Source organism: Rhinoraja longicauda, chromosome 39 (assembly GCF_053455715.1).
Source record: "Rhinoraja longicauda isolate Sanriku21f chromosome 39, sRhiLon1.1, whole genome shotgun sequence".
Taxonomy (NCBI): Eukaryota; Metazoa; Chordata; class Chondrichthyes; order Rajiformes; family Arhynchobatidae; genus Rhinoraja; species Rhinoraja longicauda.
The window spans coordinates 16,780,449-16,795,448 of NC_135991.1; the positions used below are offsets into that span (position 1 = coordinate 16,780,449).

The following is a 15,000-nucleotide window of genomic DNA, read 5'->3' on the forward strand; positions in this document are numbered from 1 at the left end:
TGTGTGTGTGTGTGTGTGGGATAGTGTTAGTGTGTGTGTGTGTGTGTGTGTGTGGGATAGTGTTAGTGTGTGTGTGTGTGTGTGTGGGATAGTGTTAGTGTGTGTGTGTGTGTGTGTGTGTGTGGGATAGTGTTAGTGTGTGTGTGTGTGTGTGTGTGTGTGTGTGTGTATGGGATAGTGTTAGTGTGTGTGTGTGTGTGTGTGTGTGTGTGGGATAGTGTTAGTGTGTGTGTGTGTGGGATAGTGTTAGTGTGTGTGTGTGTGTGTGGGATAGTGTTAGTGTGTGTGTGTGTGGGATAGTGTTAGTGTGTGTGTGTGGGATAGTGTTAGTGTGTGTGTGTGTGTGTGTGTGTGTGTGTGTGTGTGTGTGTGTGTGTGTGTGTGTGTGTGTGTGTGTGTGTGTGTGTGTGTGGGATAGTGTTAGTGTGTGTGTGTGTGTGTGTGTGTGTGTGTGTGTGTGTGTGTGTGTGTGTGTGTGTGGATAGTGTTAGTGTGCAGGGATCGCTGGTCGGCACGGACGGACTCGGTGGGGAAGGGATTGTGTTTCCACGCTGTGTGTCTCTGAACTAAACTATAGACAATAGACAACAGGTGCAGGAGGAGGCCATTCGGCCCTTCGAGCCTGTACGCACCGCCATTCAATGTGATCATGGCTGATCATTCTCAATCAGTACCCCGTTCCTGCCTTCTCCCCATACCCCCTGACTCCGCTATCCTTAAGAGCTCTATCCAGCTCTCTCTTGAATGCATTCAGAGAATTGGCCTCCACTGCCCTCTGAGGCAGAGAATTCCACAGATTCACAACTCTCTGACTGAAAAAGTTTTTTCCTCTAAATGGCCTGCCCCTTATTCTTAAACTGTGGCCCCTGGTTCTGGACTCCCCCAACATTGGGAACATGTTTCCTGCCTCTAACGTGTCCAACCCCTTAATAATCTTATACGTTTCGATAAGATCTCCTCTCATCCTTCTAAATTCCAGTGTATACAAGCCCAGTCGCTCCAGTCTTTCAACATATGACAGTCCTGCCATTCCGGGGATTAACCTGGTGAACCTACGCTGCACGCCCTCAATAGCAAGGACGTCCTTCCTCAAATTTGGAGACCAAAACTGCACACAGTACTCCAGGTGCGATCTCACTAGGGCCCTGTACAACTGCAGAATTGAGGAAGGACGTCCTTGCTATTGAGGCAGTGCAGCGTAGGTTCACCAGGTTAATCCCCGGGATGGCGGGACTGTCGTACGAGGAAAGATTGGAAAGACTGGGGCTTATATTCGCTGGAGTTTAGAAGGACGAGGGGGGGATCTTATAGAGAGACGTGTAAAATTATAAAAGGACTGGACAAGCTCGATGCAGGAAACATGTTCCCAATGTTGGGGGGGTCCAGAACCAGGGGCCACACACACACACAGTCTAAGAATAAAGGGGAGGCAGTTTAAAACTGAGGTGAGGAGGAACGTTTGCAGTTGTGAATGTGTGGGATTCTCTGCCACAGAGGGCAGTGGAGGCCGATTCACTGGATGGGTTTAAGAGAGAGTTAGATAGAGCTCTAGGGGCTAGTGGAATCAAGGGGTATGGGGAGAAGGCAGGCACGGGTTACTGATTGTGGACGGTCAGCCGCGATCACAATGAATGGCGGTGCGTACAGGCTCGAAGGGCCGAGTGGCCTCCTCCTGCACCTGTTGTATATGTTTCTATGTTTCCGCGCTGTGTGTCTCTAAACTAAACTAAACTAAATAAAAGCTCTATCGTAAAAAAACAGAGTTTGGGGCCTGTTTCAAGATGGCCGACTTTTGCCTCCTGTTTCCGCGCTGTGTGTCTCTAAACTAAACTGGCGTGCGAACGGGCGATCGATCGCTGGTCGGCGCGGACGGACGGACTCGGTGGGCCGAAGGGATCGTGTTTGTGTTGTGTCTCTAAACCAAACTAAACTAAATAAAAGCTCTATCGTAAAAAAACAGAGTTTGGGGCCTGTTTCAAGATGGCCGACTTTTGCCTCCTGTTTCCGCGTTGTGTGTCTCTAAACTAAACTGGCGTGCGAACGGGCGTTCGATCGCTGGTCGGCGCGGACGGACGGACTCGGTGGGCCGAAGGGAATCGTGTTTCCACGCCCTGTGTCTCTAAACGTAACTCTACGAATCTCTGACTTCCCTTTCCAGCGGCGTCTTCAGAAGATTGGGAGTTCAGCGCGCCGCGGGAAGTCAGGGCCCAAAGGGGCCTGTGCGCGAAGATCCCCTGTAACTACAGTTACCCTAAGAGGTTCGCCAGGGCACACAGGACTGGGATGTGGATTAACGACCAGGAATGGAAGCGCAAATCCATCGCCTTCTGCTCCGACAAACCCTCCCAGGCAAAGCCAAGATTTCGGAGTCGAACGCATCTGTCTGGAAGTCTTGAGGAGGGCGATTGTTCTCTGATTATCGATGACATCTTGCGGGAAGACGAGGGTCCTTATTTTTTCAGAGTTCAGTTTGACGGAAAGAATCCTCACGACTACCTACCCGCGACGTGGCTCCACGTTTCAAGTAAGTCCTCGTGCGTAAACCCTCGCGCTTTGCCACTTAGCCAACGGGTGCGGGAGGAGGCCGTTCGGCCCTTCGAGCCTGTACGCACCGCCATTCAATGTGATCGCGGCTGATCGTTCCCAATCAGTACCCCGTTCCTGCCTTCTCCCCATACCCCCTGACTCCGCTATCCTTAAGAGCTCTATCTAGCTCTCTCTTGAATGCATTCAGAGAATTGGCCTCCACTGCCTTCTGAGGCAGACAATTCCACAGATTCACAACTCTCTGACTGGAAAAGTTTCCGTTCTAAATGGCCGACCCCTTATTCTTAAACTGTGTGTGGCCCCTGGTTCTGGACTCCCCCAACATTGGGAACATGTTTCCTGCCTCTAACGTGTCCAACCACTTAATAATCTTATACGTTTCAATAAGATCTCCTCTCATCCTTCTAAATTCCAGTGTATACAAGCCTAGTCGTTCCAGTCTTTCGACGTACGACAGTCCCGCCATCCCGGGGATTAACCTGGTGAACCTACGCTGCACGCCCTCAATAGCAAGGACGTCCTTCCTCAAATTTGGAGACCAAAACTGCACACAGTACTCCAGGTGCGGTCTCACTAGGGCCCTGTACAACTGCAGAAGGACCTCTTTGCTCCTAGACTCAAATCCTCTTGCAATGAAGGCCAACATGGATGTACAACTGCAGAAGGACCTCTTTGCTCCTAAACTCAAACTAGGAGACCAAAACTGCACACAGTACTCCAGGTGCGGTCTCACTAGGGCCCTGTACAACTGCAGAAGGACCTCTTTGCTCCTAGACTCAAATCCTCTTGCAATGAAGGCCAACATGGATGTACAACTGCAGAAGGACCTCTTTGCTCCTAAACTCAAACTAGGAGGCCAAAACTGCACACAGTACTCCAGATGCGGTCTCACTAGGGCCCAAAATACGTGATGTCTCGGCTAATATGGGACCACACATCACGCCCGACTCCAAATGCAGAAATAGCCAACGTTATAAAATTCAATCATGAGTTCAGAGCTGGCATATTTACCCACTGACTGTCGGAAAAAGGGAACTCGGAATCGAAACCAAACGGAAATGGATTAATGAGGAAGTGGAAATCCCCTAATTATCTTATATGTTTCAATAAGATCTCCTCTCATCCTTCTAAATTCCAGTGTATACAAGCCTAGTCGCTCCAGTCTTTCAACATACGACAGTCCCGCCATTCCGGGAATTAACCTAGTAAACCTTCGCTGCACGCCCTCAATAGCAAGAATATCCTTCCTCAAATTTGGAGACCAAAACTGCACACAGTACTCCAGGTGCAGTCTCACCAGAGCCATGATCACATTGAATGGCGGTGCGTACAGGCTCGAATGGCCTCCTCCTGCACCTATTGTCTATTGTCAATTGTCTATTACATTAACTCAATGCTCGCAACCATTTAAGTTGTCTTGCTGCCAGCATTGAGTTAATGTAATAAAGACCTCTCAGTTGTATCTTGAAGACTCGCAAAGTTTCGTACAGACATAGAACAAGAACACGAAAGGCGGCCCGTTAATCATAGAAACATAGAAACATAGAAAATAGGTGCAGGAGTAGGCCATTCGGCCCTTCGAGCCTGTACGCACCGCCATTCAATATGATCATGGCTGATCATCCAACTCAGTATCCCGTACCTGCCTTCTCTCCATACCCCCTGATCCCTTTAGCCACAAGGGCCACATCTAACTCCCTCTTAAATATAGCCAATGAACTGGCCTCAACTACCTTCTGTGGCAGAGAATTCCACAGATTCACCACTCTCTGTGTGAAGAAAACTTTCTCATCTCGGTCCTAAAAGACTTCCCCCTTATCCTTAAACTGTGACCCCCTTGTTCTGGACTTCCCCGACATCGGGAACAATCTTCCCGCATCTAGCCTCTCCAACCCCTTAAGAATTTTGTAAGTTTCTATAAGATCCCCCCTCAATCTTCTAAATTCCAGCGAGTACAAGCCGAGTCTCTCCAGTCTTTCTTCATATGAAAGTCCTGCCATCCCAGGGATCAACCTGGTGAACCTTCTCTGTACTCCCTCTATGGCAAGAATGTCTTTCCTCAGATTAGGAGACCAAAACTGCACGCAATACTCCAGGTGCGGTCTCACCAAGACCCTGTACAACTGCAGAAGGAACTCTTTGCTCCTAGACTCAAACTAGGAGACCAAAACTGTACGCGATACTCCAGGTGTGGTCTCACCAGGGCCCTGTACAACTGCAGAAGGACCTCCCTGCTCCTATACTCAAATCCCCTCGCTGTGAATGCCAACATACCAATCCCGACTCTCCTTTCAGATTTCACGGAGAAGCCCCGGATATTCCCGGTGGAGATGGTGGAAGGGAGGCCGACTTACCTCAAGTGTACCTTCGCCACGGCGTGCCAGGGAACGCCCCCCAAGTTGACCTGGCTCACGGGCGGAAACGCGTCAGTCTCGCACAGTATCACGCAGAGCGGAGAGACGATGGTCTTAACATCCGTGCTGACCCTCACCCCTTTGGAAGAATATTGGGGGCAAGACGTCACCTGCAGAGTGGCCTACCCAGCGGTCGCTTCAGAACAGACCATCACCGTCAACATGTCGGGTAGGTCTCGGAGCGAAGAGCGCGTTACGGACGTTTTACAGGCCCAAACCTCTCCCGCCACCTCCACCACTCCCAAAGGCGCCCAGCCCATTTGTTAAAGTTTGTTGCTTTTAAAATGCATCAATCGAGGCCGCGGGGGGAGGGGGGGTCGGGTGGGCCTGGAATTGTCGCGCTGTCGTGAGGCGTTTTGGACGTAGTTCGGGAACAAACAAACAGACAAACAAACAAACAAACAAGAGTTTTACGGTTTTACAGTGTCCGGGCCTACACTGTCCGGGCCTGCACTGTTCGGGCCTGCACTGTCCGGGCCTACAGCGTCCGGGCCTACACTGTCTGGACCTACAGCGTCCGGGCCTACAGCGTCCGGGCCTACAGCGTCCGGGCCTACAGCGTCCGGGCCTACACTGTCCGGGCCTACAGTGTCCGGGCTTAATACGGGACAATAGCAGTCTCGTATGGGACCAAAAACGTTTAGCCAATTTAGTCCAAAAATAGTCCGGGCCTACAGCATCCGGGCCTACAGTGTCCGGGCCTACAGTTCCTGGGCCTACAGTGTCCGGGCCTACAGCTTCCGGGCCTACAGCTTCCGGGCCTACAGTGTCCGGGCCTACAGTGTCCGGGCCTACAGTGTCCGGGCCTACACTGTCCGGGCCTACAGTGTCCGGGCTTAATACGGGACAATAGCAGTCTCGTATGGGACCAAAAACGTTTAGCCAATTTAGTCCAAAAATAGTCCGGGCCTACAGCATCCGGGCCTACAGTGTCCGGGCCTACAGTTCCTGGGCCTACAGTGTCCGGGCCTACAGTGCCCGGGCCTACAGCTTCCGGGCCTACAGCTTCCGGGCCTACAGTGTCCAGGCCTACACTGTCCGGGCCTAGAGTGTCCGGGCCTACAGTGTCCGGGCCTACACTGTCCGGGCCTGCAGTGTCCGGGCCTACACTGTCCGGGCCTGCAGTGTCCAGGCCTACAGCGACCGGGCCTACACTGTCCGGGCCTACACTGTCTGGGCCTACACTGTCTGGACCTACAGCGTCCGGGCCTACAGTGTCCGGGCCTACACTGTCTGGACCTACAGCGTCCGGGCCTACAGTGTCCGGGCCTACAGCGTCCAGGCCTACACTGTTCGGGCCTACACTGTCTGGACGTACAGCATCCGGGCCTACAGTCTCCGGGCCTACAGCGTCCAGGCCTACACTGTCCGGGCGTACAGTGCCCTGGCCTACACTGTCTGGGCCTACAGTTTTTCGGGCCTACAGTGTCCGGGCCTACAGTGTCCGGGCATAGACTGTCTGGACCTACAGCATCCGGGCCTACAGCATCCGGGCCTACAGTGTCCGGGCCTACACTGTCCGTGCCTACACTGTCCGGGCCTACAGCATCCGGGCCTACAGCGTCCGGTCCTACAGCGTCCGGTCCTACAGTGTCCGGGCCTATAGTGTCCGGGCCTACAGTTCCCGGGCCTACAGTGTCTGGGCCTACAGCTTCCGGGCCTACAGTGCCCGGGCCTACAGCGCCCCCGGGCCTAATACGGGACAAGGGCGGGTCCCGTACGAGACACAAACGAATTTAGCCCTAAATAGGGAGGTCCCGGCTAATTCGGGACGGTGAGCAACCCTAAGCTTACTGTAAACCTCCTTCATCGCTCATTCTATTTGTACGGGGCGTTGTTCTGACATAGTGTGTTGATTTTACAGACGGACGATCGCAAGCTTGGAAAGTCACCCTGATAATCGTTGGCGTGCTTCTAATCATCGCACTGCTTGGCTTTCTGACCTACAAGTACCTCCAAAAGTAAGCTGGCCTTAATTCCATTTTAAGCAACAAAAAAAACCAGACTACATGAGGGACTTCAATGGGAAACAGGCCCTTCGGCTCACCCTGCCAACATGCCCCATCTACACTAGTCCCACCTTTGCCCACACCGACCAACATGCCCCATCTACACTAGTCCTACCTTTGCCCACACCGACCAACATGCCCCATCTACACTAGTCCCACCTGCCCACACCGACCAACATGCCCCATCTACACTAGTCCCACCTTTGCCCACACCGGCCAACATGCCCCATCTACACTAGTCCCACCTGCCCACACCAGCCAACATGCCCCATCTACACTAGTCCCACCTGCCCCAACACCGGCCAACATGCCCCATCTACACTAGTCCCACCTGCCCACACCGACCAACATGCTCCATCTACACTAGTCCCACCCGCCCACACCGACCAACATGCCCCATCTACACTAGTCCCACCTTTGCCCACACCGGCCAACATGCCCCATCTACACTAGTCCCACCTTTGCCCACACCAACCAACATGCCCCATCTACACTAGTCCCACCTGCCCACACCGACCAACATGCCCCATCTACACTAGTCCCACCTGCCCACACCGACCAACATGCCCCATCTACACTAGTCCCACCTGCCCACACCGACCAACATGCCCCATCTACACTAGTCCCACCTGCCCACACCGACCAACATGCCCCATCTACACTAGTCCCACCTGCCCACACCGACCAACATGCCCCATCTACACTAGTCCCACCTGCCCACACCGACCAACATGCCCCATCTACACTAGTCCCACCTGCCCACACTGACCAACATGCCCCATCTACATTGTCCGGGCCTAATACGGGACAAGGGTGGTTCCGTACAGGACAAACCAATTTAGACAATAGACAACAGGTGCAGGAGGAGGCCATTCGGCCCTTCGAGCCTGTACGCACCGCCATTCAATGTGATCATGGCTGATCATTCTCAATCAGTACCCCGTTCCTGCCTTCTCCCCATACCCCCTGACTCCACTATCCTTAAGAGCTCTATCTAGCTCTCTCTTGAATGCATTCAGAGAATTGGCCTCCACTGCCTTCTGAGGCAGAGAATTCCACAGATTCACAACTCTCTGAGTGAAAAGGTTTTTCCTCATCTCCGTTCTAAATGGCCGACCCCTTATTCTTAAACTGTGGCCCCTGGTTCTGGACTCCCCCAACATTGGGAACATGTTCCCTGCCTCTAACGTGTCCAACCCCTTAACAATCTTATACGTTTCGATAAGATCCCCTCCCATCCTTCTAAATTCCAGTGTATACAAGCCTAGTCGCTCCAGTCTTTCGAAGTACGACAGTCCCGCCATTCCGGGAATTAACCTGGTGAACCTACGCTGCACGCCCTCAATAGCAAGGACGTCCTTCCTCAAATTTGGAGACCAAAACTGCACACAGTACTCCAGGTGTGGTCTCACTAGGGCCCTGTACAACTGCAGAAGGACCTCTTTGCTCCTAGACTCAAATCCTCTTGCAATGAAGGCCAACATGGATGTACAACTGCAGAAGGACCTCTTTGCTCCTAAACCCAAACTAGGAGGCCAAAACTGCACACAGTACTCCAGGTGCGGTCTCACGAGGGCCCAAAATACGTGATGTCTCGGCTAATATGGGACCACACATCACGCCCAACTCCAAATGCAGAAGTAGCCAACGTTATAAAATTCAATCATGAGTTCAGAGCTGGCATGTTTACCCACTGACTGTCGGAAAAAGGGAACTCAGAATCGAGACCAAACGGAAATGGATTAATGAGGAAGTGGAAATCATAGTTTAGTGGACCTTTTATGGGATTTATACCGACAGGATTGGGGAATCGATAGCAAGAGGACAACAAACAATAGACGATAGACAATAGGTGCAGGAGGAGGCCATTCGGCCCTTCGAGCCTGTACGCACCGCCATTCAATGTGATCACGGCTGATCATTCTCAATCAGTACCCCGTTCCTGCCTTCTCCCCATACCCCCTGACTCCGCTATCCTTAAGAGCTCTATCTAGCTCTCTCTTGAAAGCATCCAGAGAATTGGCCTCCACTGCCTTCTGAGGCAGAGAATTCCACAGATTCACCACTCTCTGACTGAAAACGTTTTTCCTCATCTCCGTTCTAAATGGCTGACCCCTTATTCTTAAACTGTGGCCCCTGGTTCTGGACTCCCCCAACATTGGGAACATATTTCCTGCCTCTAACGTGTCCAACCCCTTAATAATCTGATACGTTTCGATAAGATCCCCTCTCATCCTTCTAAATTCCAGTGTATACAAGCCTAGTCGCTCCAGTCTTTCAACGTACGACAGTCCCGCCATCCCTGGGATTAACCTGGTGAACCTACGCTGCACGCCCTCAATAGCAAGAATATCCTTCCTCAAATTTGGAGACCAAAACTGCATACAGTACTCCAGGTGTGGTCTCACTAGGGCCCTGTACAACTGCAGAAGGACCTCTTTGCTCCTATACTCAACTCCTCTTGTTATGAAGGCCAACGTGCCATTGGCTTTCTTCACTGCCTGCTGTACCTGCATGCTTCCTTTCAGTGACTGATGCACTAGGACACCCAGATCTCGTTGTACGCCCCCTGTTCCTAACTTGACACCATTCAGATAATACTCTGCCTTCCTATTCTAGCCACCAAAGTGGACAACCTCACACTTATCCACATTAAACTGCATCTGCCATGCATCCACCCACTCACACAACCTGTCCAAGTCACCCTGCAACCTCATAGCATCTTCCTCACAGTTCACACTGCCACCCAGCTTTGTATCATCTGCAAATTTGCTAATGGTACTTTTAATCCCTTCGTCCAAGTCATTAATGTGTATTGTAAATAGCTGCGGTCCCCGCAGCGAGCCTTGCGGTACCCCACTAGTCACTGCCTGCCATTCTGAAAGGGACCCATTTATCCCCACTCTTTGCTTTCTGTCTGCCAACCAATTTTCTATCCATGTCAGTACCCTACCCCCAATACCATGTTATAAAATTCAATCATGAGTTCAGTGCTGGCATGTTTAACCACTGATTGTCGGAAAAAGGGAACTCGGAATCGAGACCAATGAGGAAGTTTAATGAGGAAGTGGAGATCACAGTTTAGTTGACTTTTTATGGGATTTATACCGACAGGATTGGGGAATCGAAACCAAGAGAACATAAGATTAACGCCGGTGGGGGGAAAAGATTTAACACAAAACTGTCGAGCTGGAAAGGGTGCGGAGAAGATTCACGAGGATGTTGCCAGGGTTCGAGGGGCCTGAGCTACAGGGAGAGGGGTCGGGGCATGCTGGGACTCTGTTCCTTGGAGCGCAGGAGGACGAGGGGCGATCTTCTGATCTTAACAGGGAACAGGAGAGCCCTGGGGGAGTGTTTCAAACGTCACTAGAAACGGGGATGGTGCCGGAAGATTGGCGCATTGCGCATGTTGTGCCTTTGTTTAAAAAAGGTTCTAAAAGTAAACCTAGCAATTATAGACCTGTTAGTTTGACGTCTGTGGTGGGAAAATTAATGGAAAAGATACTTAGGGACAATATATATAATTATTTGGATAAACAAGGCCTGATTAGAAACAGTCAACATGGATTTGTGCCTGGAAGGTCATGTTTGACTAATCTTTTTGAATTTTTTGAAGAGGTTACCAGGGAAATTGATAAGGGCAAGGCTGTGGATGTTGTCTATATGGACTTCAGTAAGGCATTTGACAAGGTTCCACATGGAAGGTTGATTAAGAAGGTTAAATCGTTGGGTATTAATAGTGAGGTTGCAAGATGGATTCAACAATGGCTGAATGGGAGATACCAGAGGGTAATGGTTGACAACTGTATGTCAGGTTGGAGGCCAGTGTCTAGTGGAGTACCCCAAGGATCTGTGTTGGGTCCACTGTTGTTTGTCATTTACATTAATGATCTGGATGATGGTGTGGCAAATTGGATTAGTAAATATGCAGATGATACTAAGATAGGTGGAGTAGTTGATAGTGAGGTAGATTTTCAAAGTCTACAGAGAGACTTGGGCCTTTTGGAAGGGTGGGCTGAAAGATGGCAGATGGAGTTTAATGCTGATAAGTGTGAGGTGCTGCATTTTGGTAGGACAAATCAAAATAGGACGTACAGGGTAAATGGTAGGGAATTGAGGAATGCAGTGGAACAGAGGGATCTGGGAATAACTGTGCATTGTTCCCTGAAGGTGGAATCTCATGTGGATAGGGTGGTGAAGAAGGCGTTTGGTATGCTTGCCTTTATAAATCAGAGCATCGAATATAGAAGTTGGGATGTAATGTTGAAATTGTACAGGGCATTGGTGAGGCCGAATCTGGAGTATGGTGTGCAGTTCTGGTCGCCAAATTATAGGAAGGATGTGGACAAAATGGAGAGGGTACAGAGGAGATTTACTAGAATGTTGCCTGGGTTTCAGCACTTAAGCTACAGAGAGAGGTTGAACAGGTTGGGTCTTTATTCTTTGGAGCGTAGAAGGTTGAGGGGGGACTTGATAGAGGTTTTTAAAAAATTTGAGAGGACGGACAGAGTTGACGTGGGTAGGCTTTTCCCTTTGAGAGTGGGGAAGATTCCAACAAGGGGACTTAGCTTCAGAATTGAGGGACAAAAGTTTAGGGGTAACATGAGGGGGAACTTCTTTACTCAGAGGGTGGTGGCTGTATGGAATGGGCTTCCGGTGGAAGTGGTGGAGGCTGGCTCGATTTTATTATTTAAGAGTAAATTGGATAGGTATATGGATAGGAGGGGATTAGAGGGTTATGGTCTGAGTGCAGGTAGATGAGACTAGGTCAGGGAGAATGGTCGGGGTGGACTGGTAGGGCCGAACGGGCCTGTTTCCGTGCTGTAGTTGTTATATGGTTATATGGTTGTAGAGCAGAGAGGGATCTAGGAGCGCAGGTATACAGTTCCCAGGTAGACAGGGAGTGTTGTAGAGCAGAGAGGGATCTAGGAGCGCAGGTACACAGTTCCCAGGTAGACAGGGAGTGTCGTAGAGCAGAGAGGGATCTAGGAGCGCAGGTACACAGTTCCCAGGTTAACAGGGAGTGTTGTAGAGCAGAGAGGGATCTAGGAGCGCAAGTACACAGTTCCCAGGTAGACAGGGAGTGTTGTAGAGCAGAGAGGGATTTAGGAGCTCAGGTACACAGTTCCCAGGTAGACAGGGAGTGTCGTCGAGCAGAGAGGGATCTAGGAGCGCAGGTACACAGTTCCCAGGTAGACAGGGAGTGTCCTAGAGCAGAGAGGGATCTAGGAGCTGCACTTGGAATATTGCGTTCAGTTATAGAAAGATGTCGTCGAGCTGGAAAGGGCGCGGAGAAGATTCACGAGGATGTTGCCGGGACTCGAGGGGCCTGAGCTACAGGGAGAGGGGTCGGGGCAGGCTGGGACTCTGTTCCTTGGAGCGCAGGAGGACGAGGGGCGATCTTATAGAGGTGTACAAGATCACGAGGGGAATAGATCGGGTAGACGCACAGAATCTCTTGCCCAGAGTAGGGGAATCGAGGACCAGAGGACACGGGTTCAAGGTGAGAGAGGGGGGGGGAAAGATTTAATAGGAACCTGAGGGGCAACGTTTCCACACAGAGGGTGGTGGGTGTATGGAACGAGCTGCCGGAGGAGGTAGTTGAGGCTGGGACATTCTCTGAAGAAGGGTCTTGACCCGAAACGTCGCCCATTCTCTTGCCCAGAGTAGGGGAATCGAGGACCAGAGGGCATGGTTTAGTTTAGTTTAGAGACACACAGCGTGGAAACAGGCCCTTCGGCCCACCGAGTCCGCGCCGACCAGCGATCCCCGCACACTAATACTATCCCACACGCACGCACACACACGCTCGCACGCACACACGCTCGCACGCACACACGCATGCACACACGCACGCACACACACACACACACTGGGGACAATTTACAATCTTTACACCGAAGCCAATTAACCTACAAACCCGCACGCACGCATGTCTTTGGAGTGTGGGAGGAAACCGGAGCGCCCGGAGAAAACCCACATGGGTCACGGGGAGAGAACGTGCGCACAAACTCCGCACAGACAGACAGCGCCCGCGGTCGGGATGGAACCCGGGTCTCTGGCGCCGTGAGGCAGCAGCTCGACCCGCCGCGACACCAGGCCGAAACAAACCTATCGAGGCAGTGCAGCGTAGGTTCACCAGGTTAATCCCCGGGATGGCGGGACTGTCGTACAAGGAAAGACTGGAAAGACTGGGCTTGTATTCGCTGGAGTTTAGAAGGACGAGAGGGGGATCTTATAGAGAGACGTGTAAAATTATAAAAGGACCGGACAAGCTCGATGCAGGAAACATGTTCCCAATGTTGGGGGAGTCCAGAACCAGGGGCCACACACACACAGTCTAAGAATAAAGGGGAGGCCGTTTAAAACTGAGGTGAGGGGGAACGTTTGCAGTTGTGAATGTGTGGGATTCTCTGCCACAGAGGGCAGTGGAGGCCGATTCACTGGATGGGTTTAAGAGAGACTTAGATAGAGCTCTAGGGGCTAGTGGAATCAAGGGGTACGGGGAGAAGGCAGGCACGGGTTACTGATTGTGGACGGTCAGCCGCGATCACAGTGAATGGCGGTGCGCACAGGCTCGAAGGGCCGAGTGGCCTCCTCCTGCACCTGTTGTCTGTGTTTCTATGACACCCTTTACATCCGAGTGTGTGCGGAAGAGTGTGTCGTGGTGTTAATGTGCGCTAAAACAAGTTTTCTGTCCGTTCTTTTAGGAGAAGAGAGAAAAGACCTTCAGAAATAAAGGATGGTGGAGTAATTTATAAACCACAGGCAGCAATAAATCAGGTACTGGGGACTCAATAACCTTTCCAGAAACTTCCGTCCCAACTTCCCTTGGTTGGCAAGCAAATATCTACAATTCAGTTCAGTTCAGCGTGTAAGAAGGAACTGCAGATGCTGGTTTAGAGATAGACACAAAGTGCTGGAGTAACTCAGCGGGTCGGGCAGCATCTCTGTGGAGAACGTGGACAGGTACAAAATCACCAGGTGAATAGATCGGGTAGACGCACAGAGTCTCTTGCCCAGAGCAGGGGAATCGAGGACCAGAGGACATGGGTTCAAGGTGAGAGAGGGGGGGGAAAGATTTAATAGGAACCTGAGGGGCAACTTTTCCACACAGAGGGTGGTGGGTGTATGGAACGAGCTGCCGGAGGAGGTAGTTGAGGCTGGGACTATCCCAACGTTTAAGAAACAGTTGGACAGGTACATGGATAGGACGGGTTTGGAGGGATATGGGCCAAACGCAGGCAGGTGGGACTAGTGTAGATGGGGCACGTTGGGCGGTGTGGGCAGGTGGGATTAGTGTAGAGGGGACATGTTGGTCGGTGTGGGCAAAGGTGGGACTAGTGTAGATGGGGCATGTTGGACGGTGTGGGCAGGTGGGACTAGTGTAGATGGGGCATGTTGGCCGGTGTGGGCAAAGGTGGGACTAGTGTAGATGGGGCATGTTGGCCGGTGTGGGCAGGTGGGACTAGTGTAGATGGGGCATGTTGGTCGGTGTGGGCAAGTGTAGATGGGGCATGTTGGTCGGTGTGGGCAAAGGTGGGACTAGTGTAGATGGGGCATGTTGGCCCCTGTGGGCAAAGGTGGGACTAGTGTAGATGGGGCACGTTGGTCGGTGTGGGCAGGTGGGACTAGTGTAGATGGGGCATGTTGGTGGGTGTGGGCAAAGGTGGGACTAGTGTAGTGTAGATGGGGCATGTTGGTGGATGTGGGCAGGTGGGACTAGTGTAGATGGGGCATGTTGGCCGGTGTGGGCAAAGGTGGGACTAGTGTAGATGGGGCATGTTGGTCGGTGTGGGCAGGTGGGACTAGTGTAGATGGGGCATGTTGGTCGGTGTGGGCAAAAGTGGGACTAGTGTAGATGGGGCATGTTGGCCGGTGTGGGCAAAAGTGGGACTAGTGCAGATGGGGCATGTTGGTTGGTGTGGGCAGGTGGGACTAGTGTAGATGGGGCATGTTGGCCGGTGTGGGCAAAGGTGGGACTAGTGCAGATGGGGCATGTTGGTCGGTGTGGGCAAAGGTGGGACTAG

The 15,000-nt window shown here is 51.8% G+C and overlaps 1 protein-coding gene across 1 annotated transcript in view; it reads left to right on the top strand.

The window, feature by feature from the left end:
* Positions 1-15,000, top strand: part of LOC144611059 (myeloid cell surface antigen CD33-like) — a 19,248-nt gene that overhangs the window by 3,976 nt on the left and 272 nt on the right. Inside the window, exons 3-6 of the mRNA XM_078430146.1 lie at positions 2,159-2,524; positions 4,843-5,130; positions 6,826-6,922; positions 13,681-13,753. Of these exons, the coding sequence (XP_078286272.1) occupies positions 2,159-2,524; positions 4,843-5,130; positions 6,826-6,922; positions 13,681-13,753 (824 nt within the window). The remainder of the gene's footprint in view (positions 1-2,158; positions 2,525-4,842; positions 5,131-6,825; positions 6,923-13,680; positions 13,754-15,000) is intronic.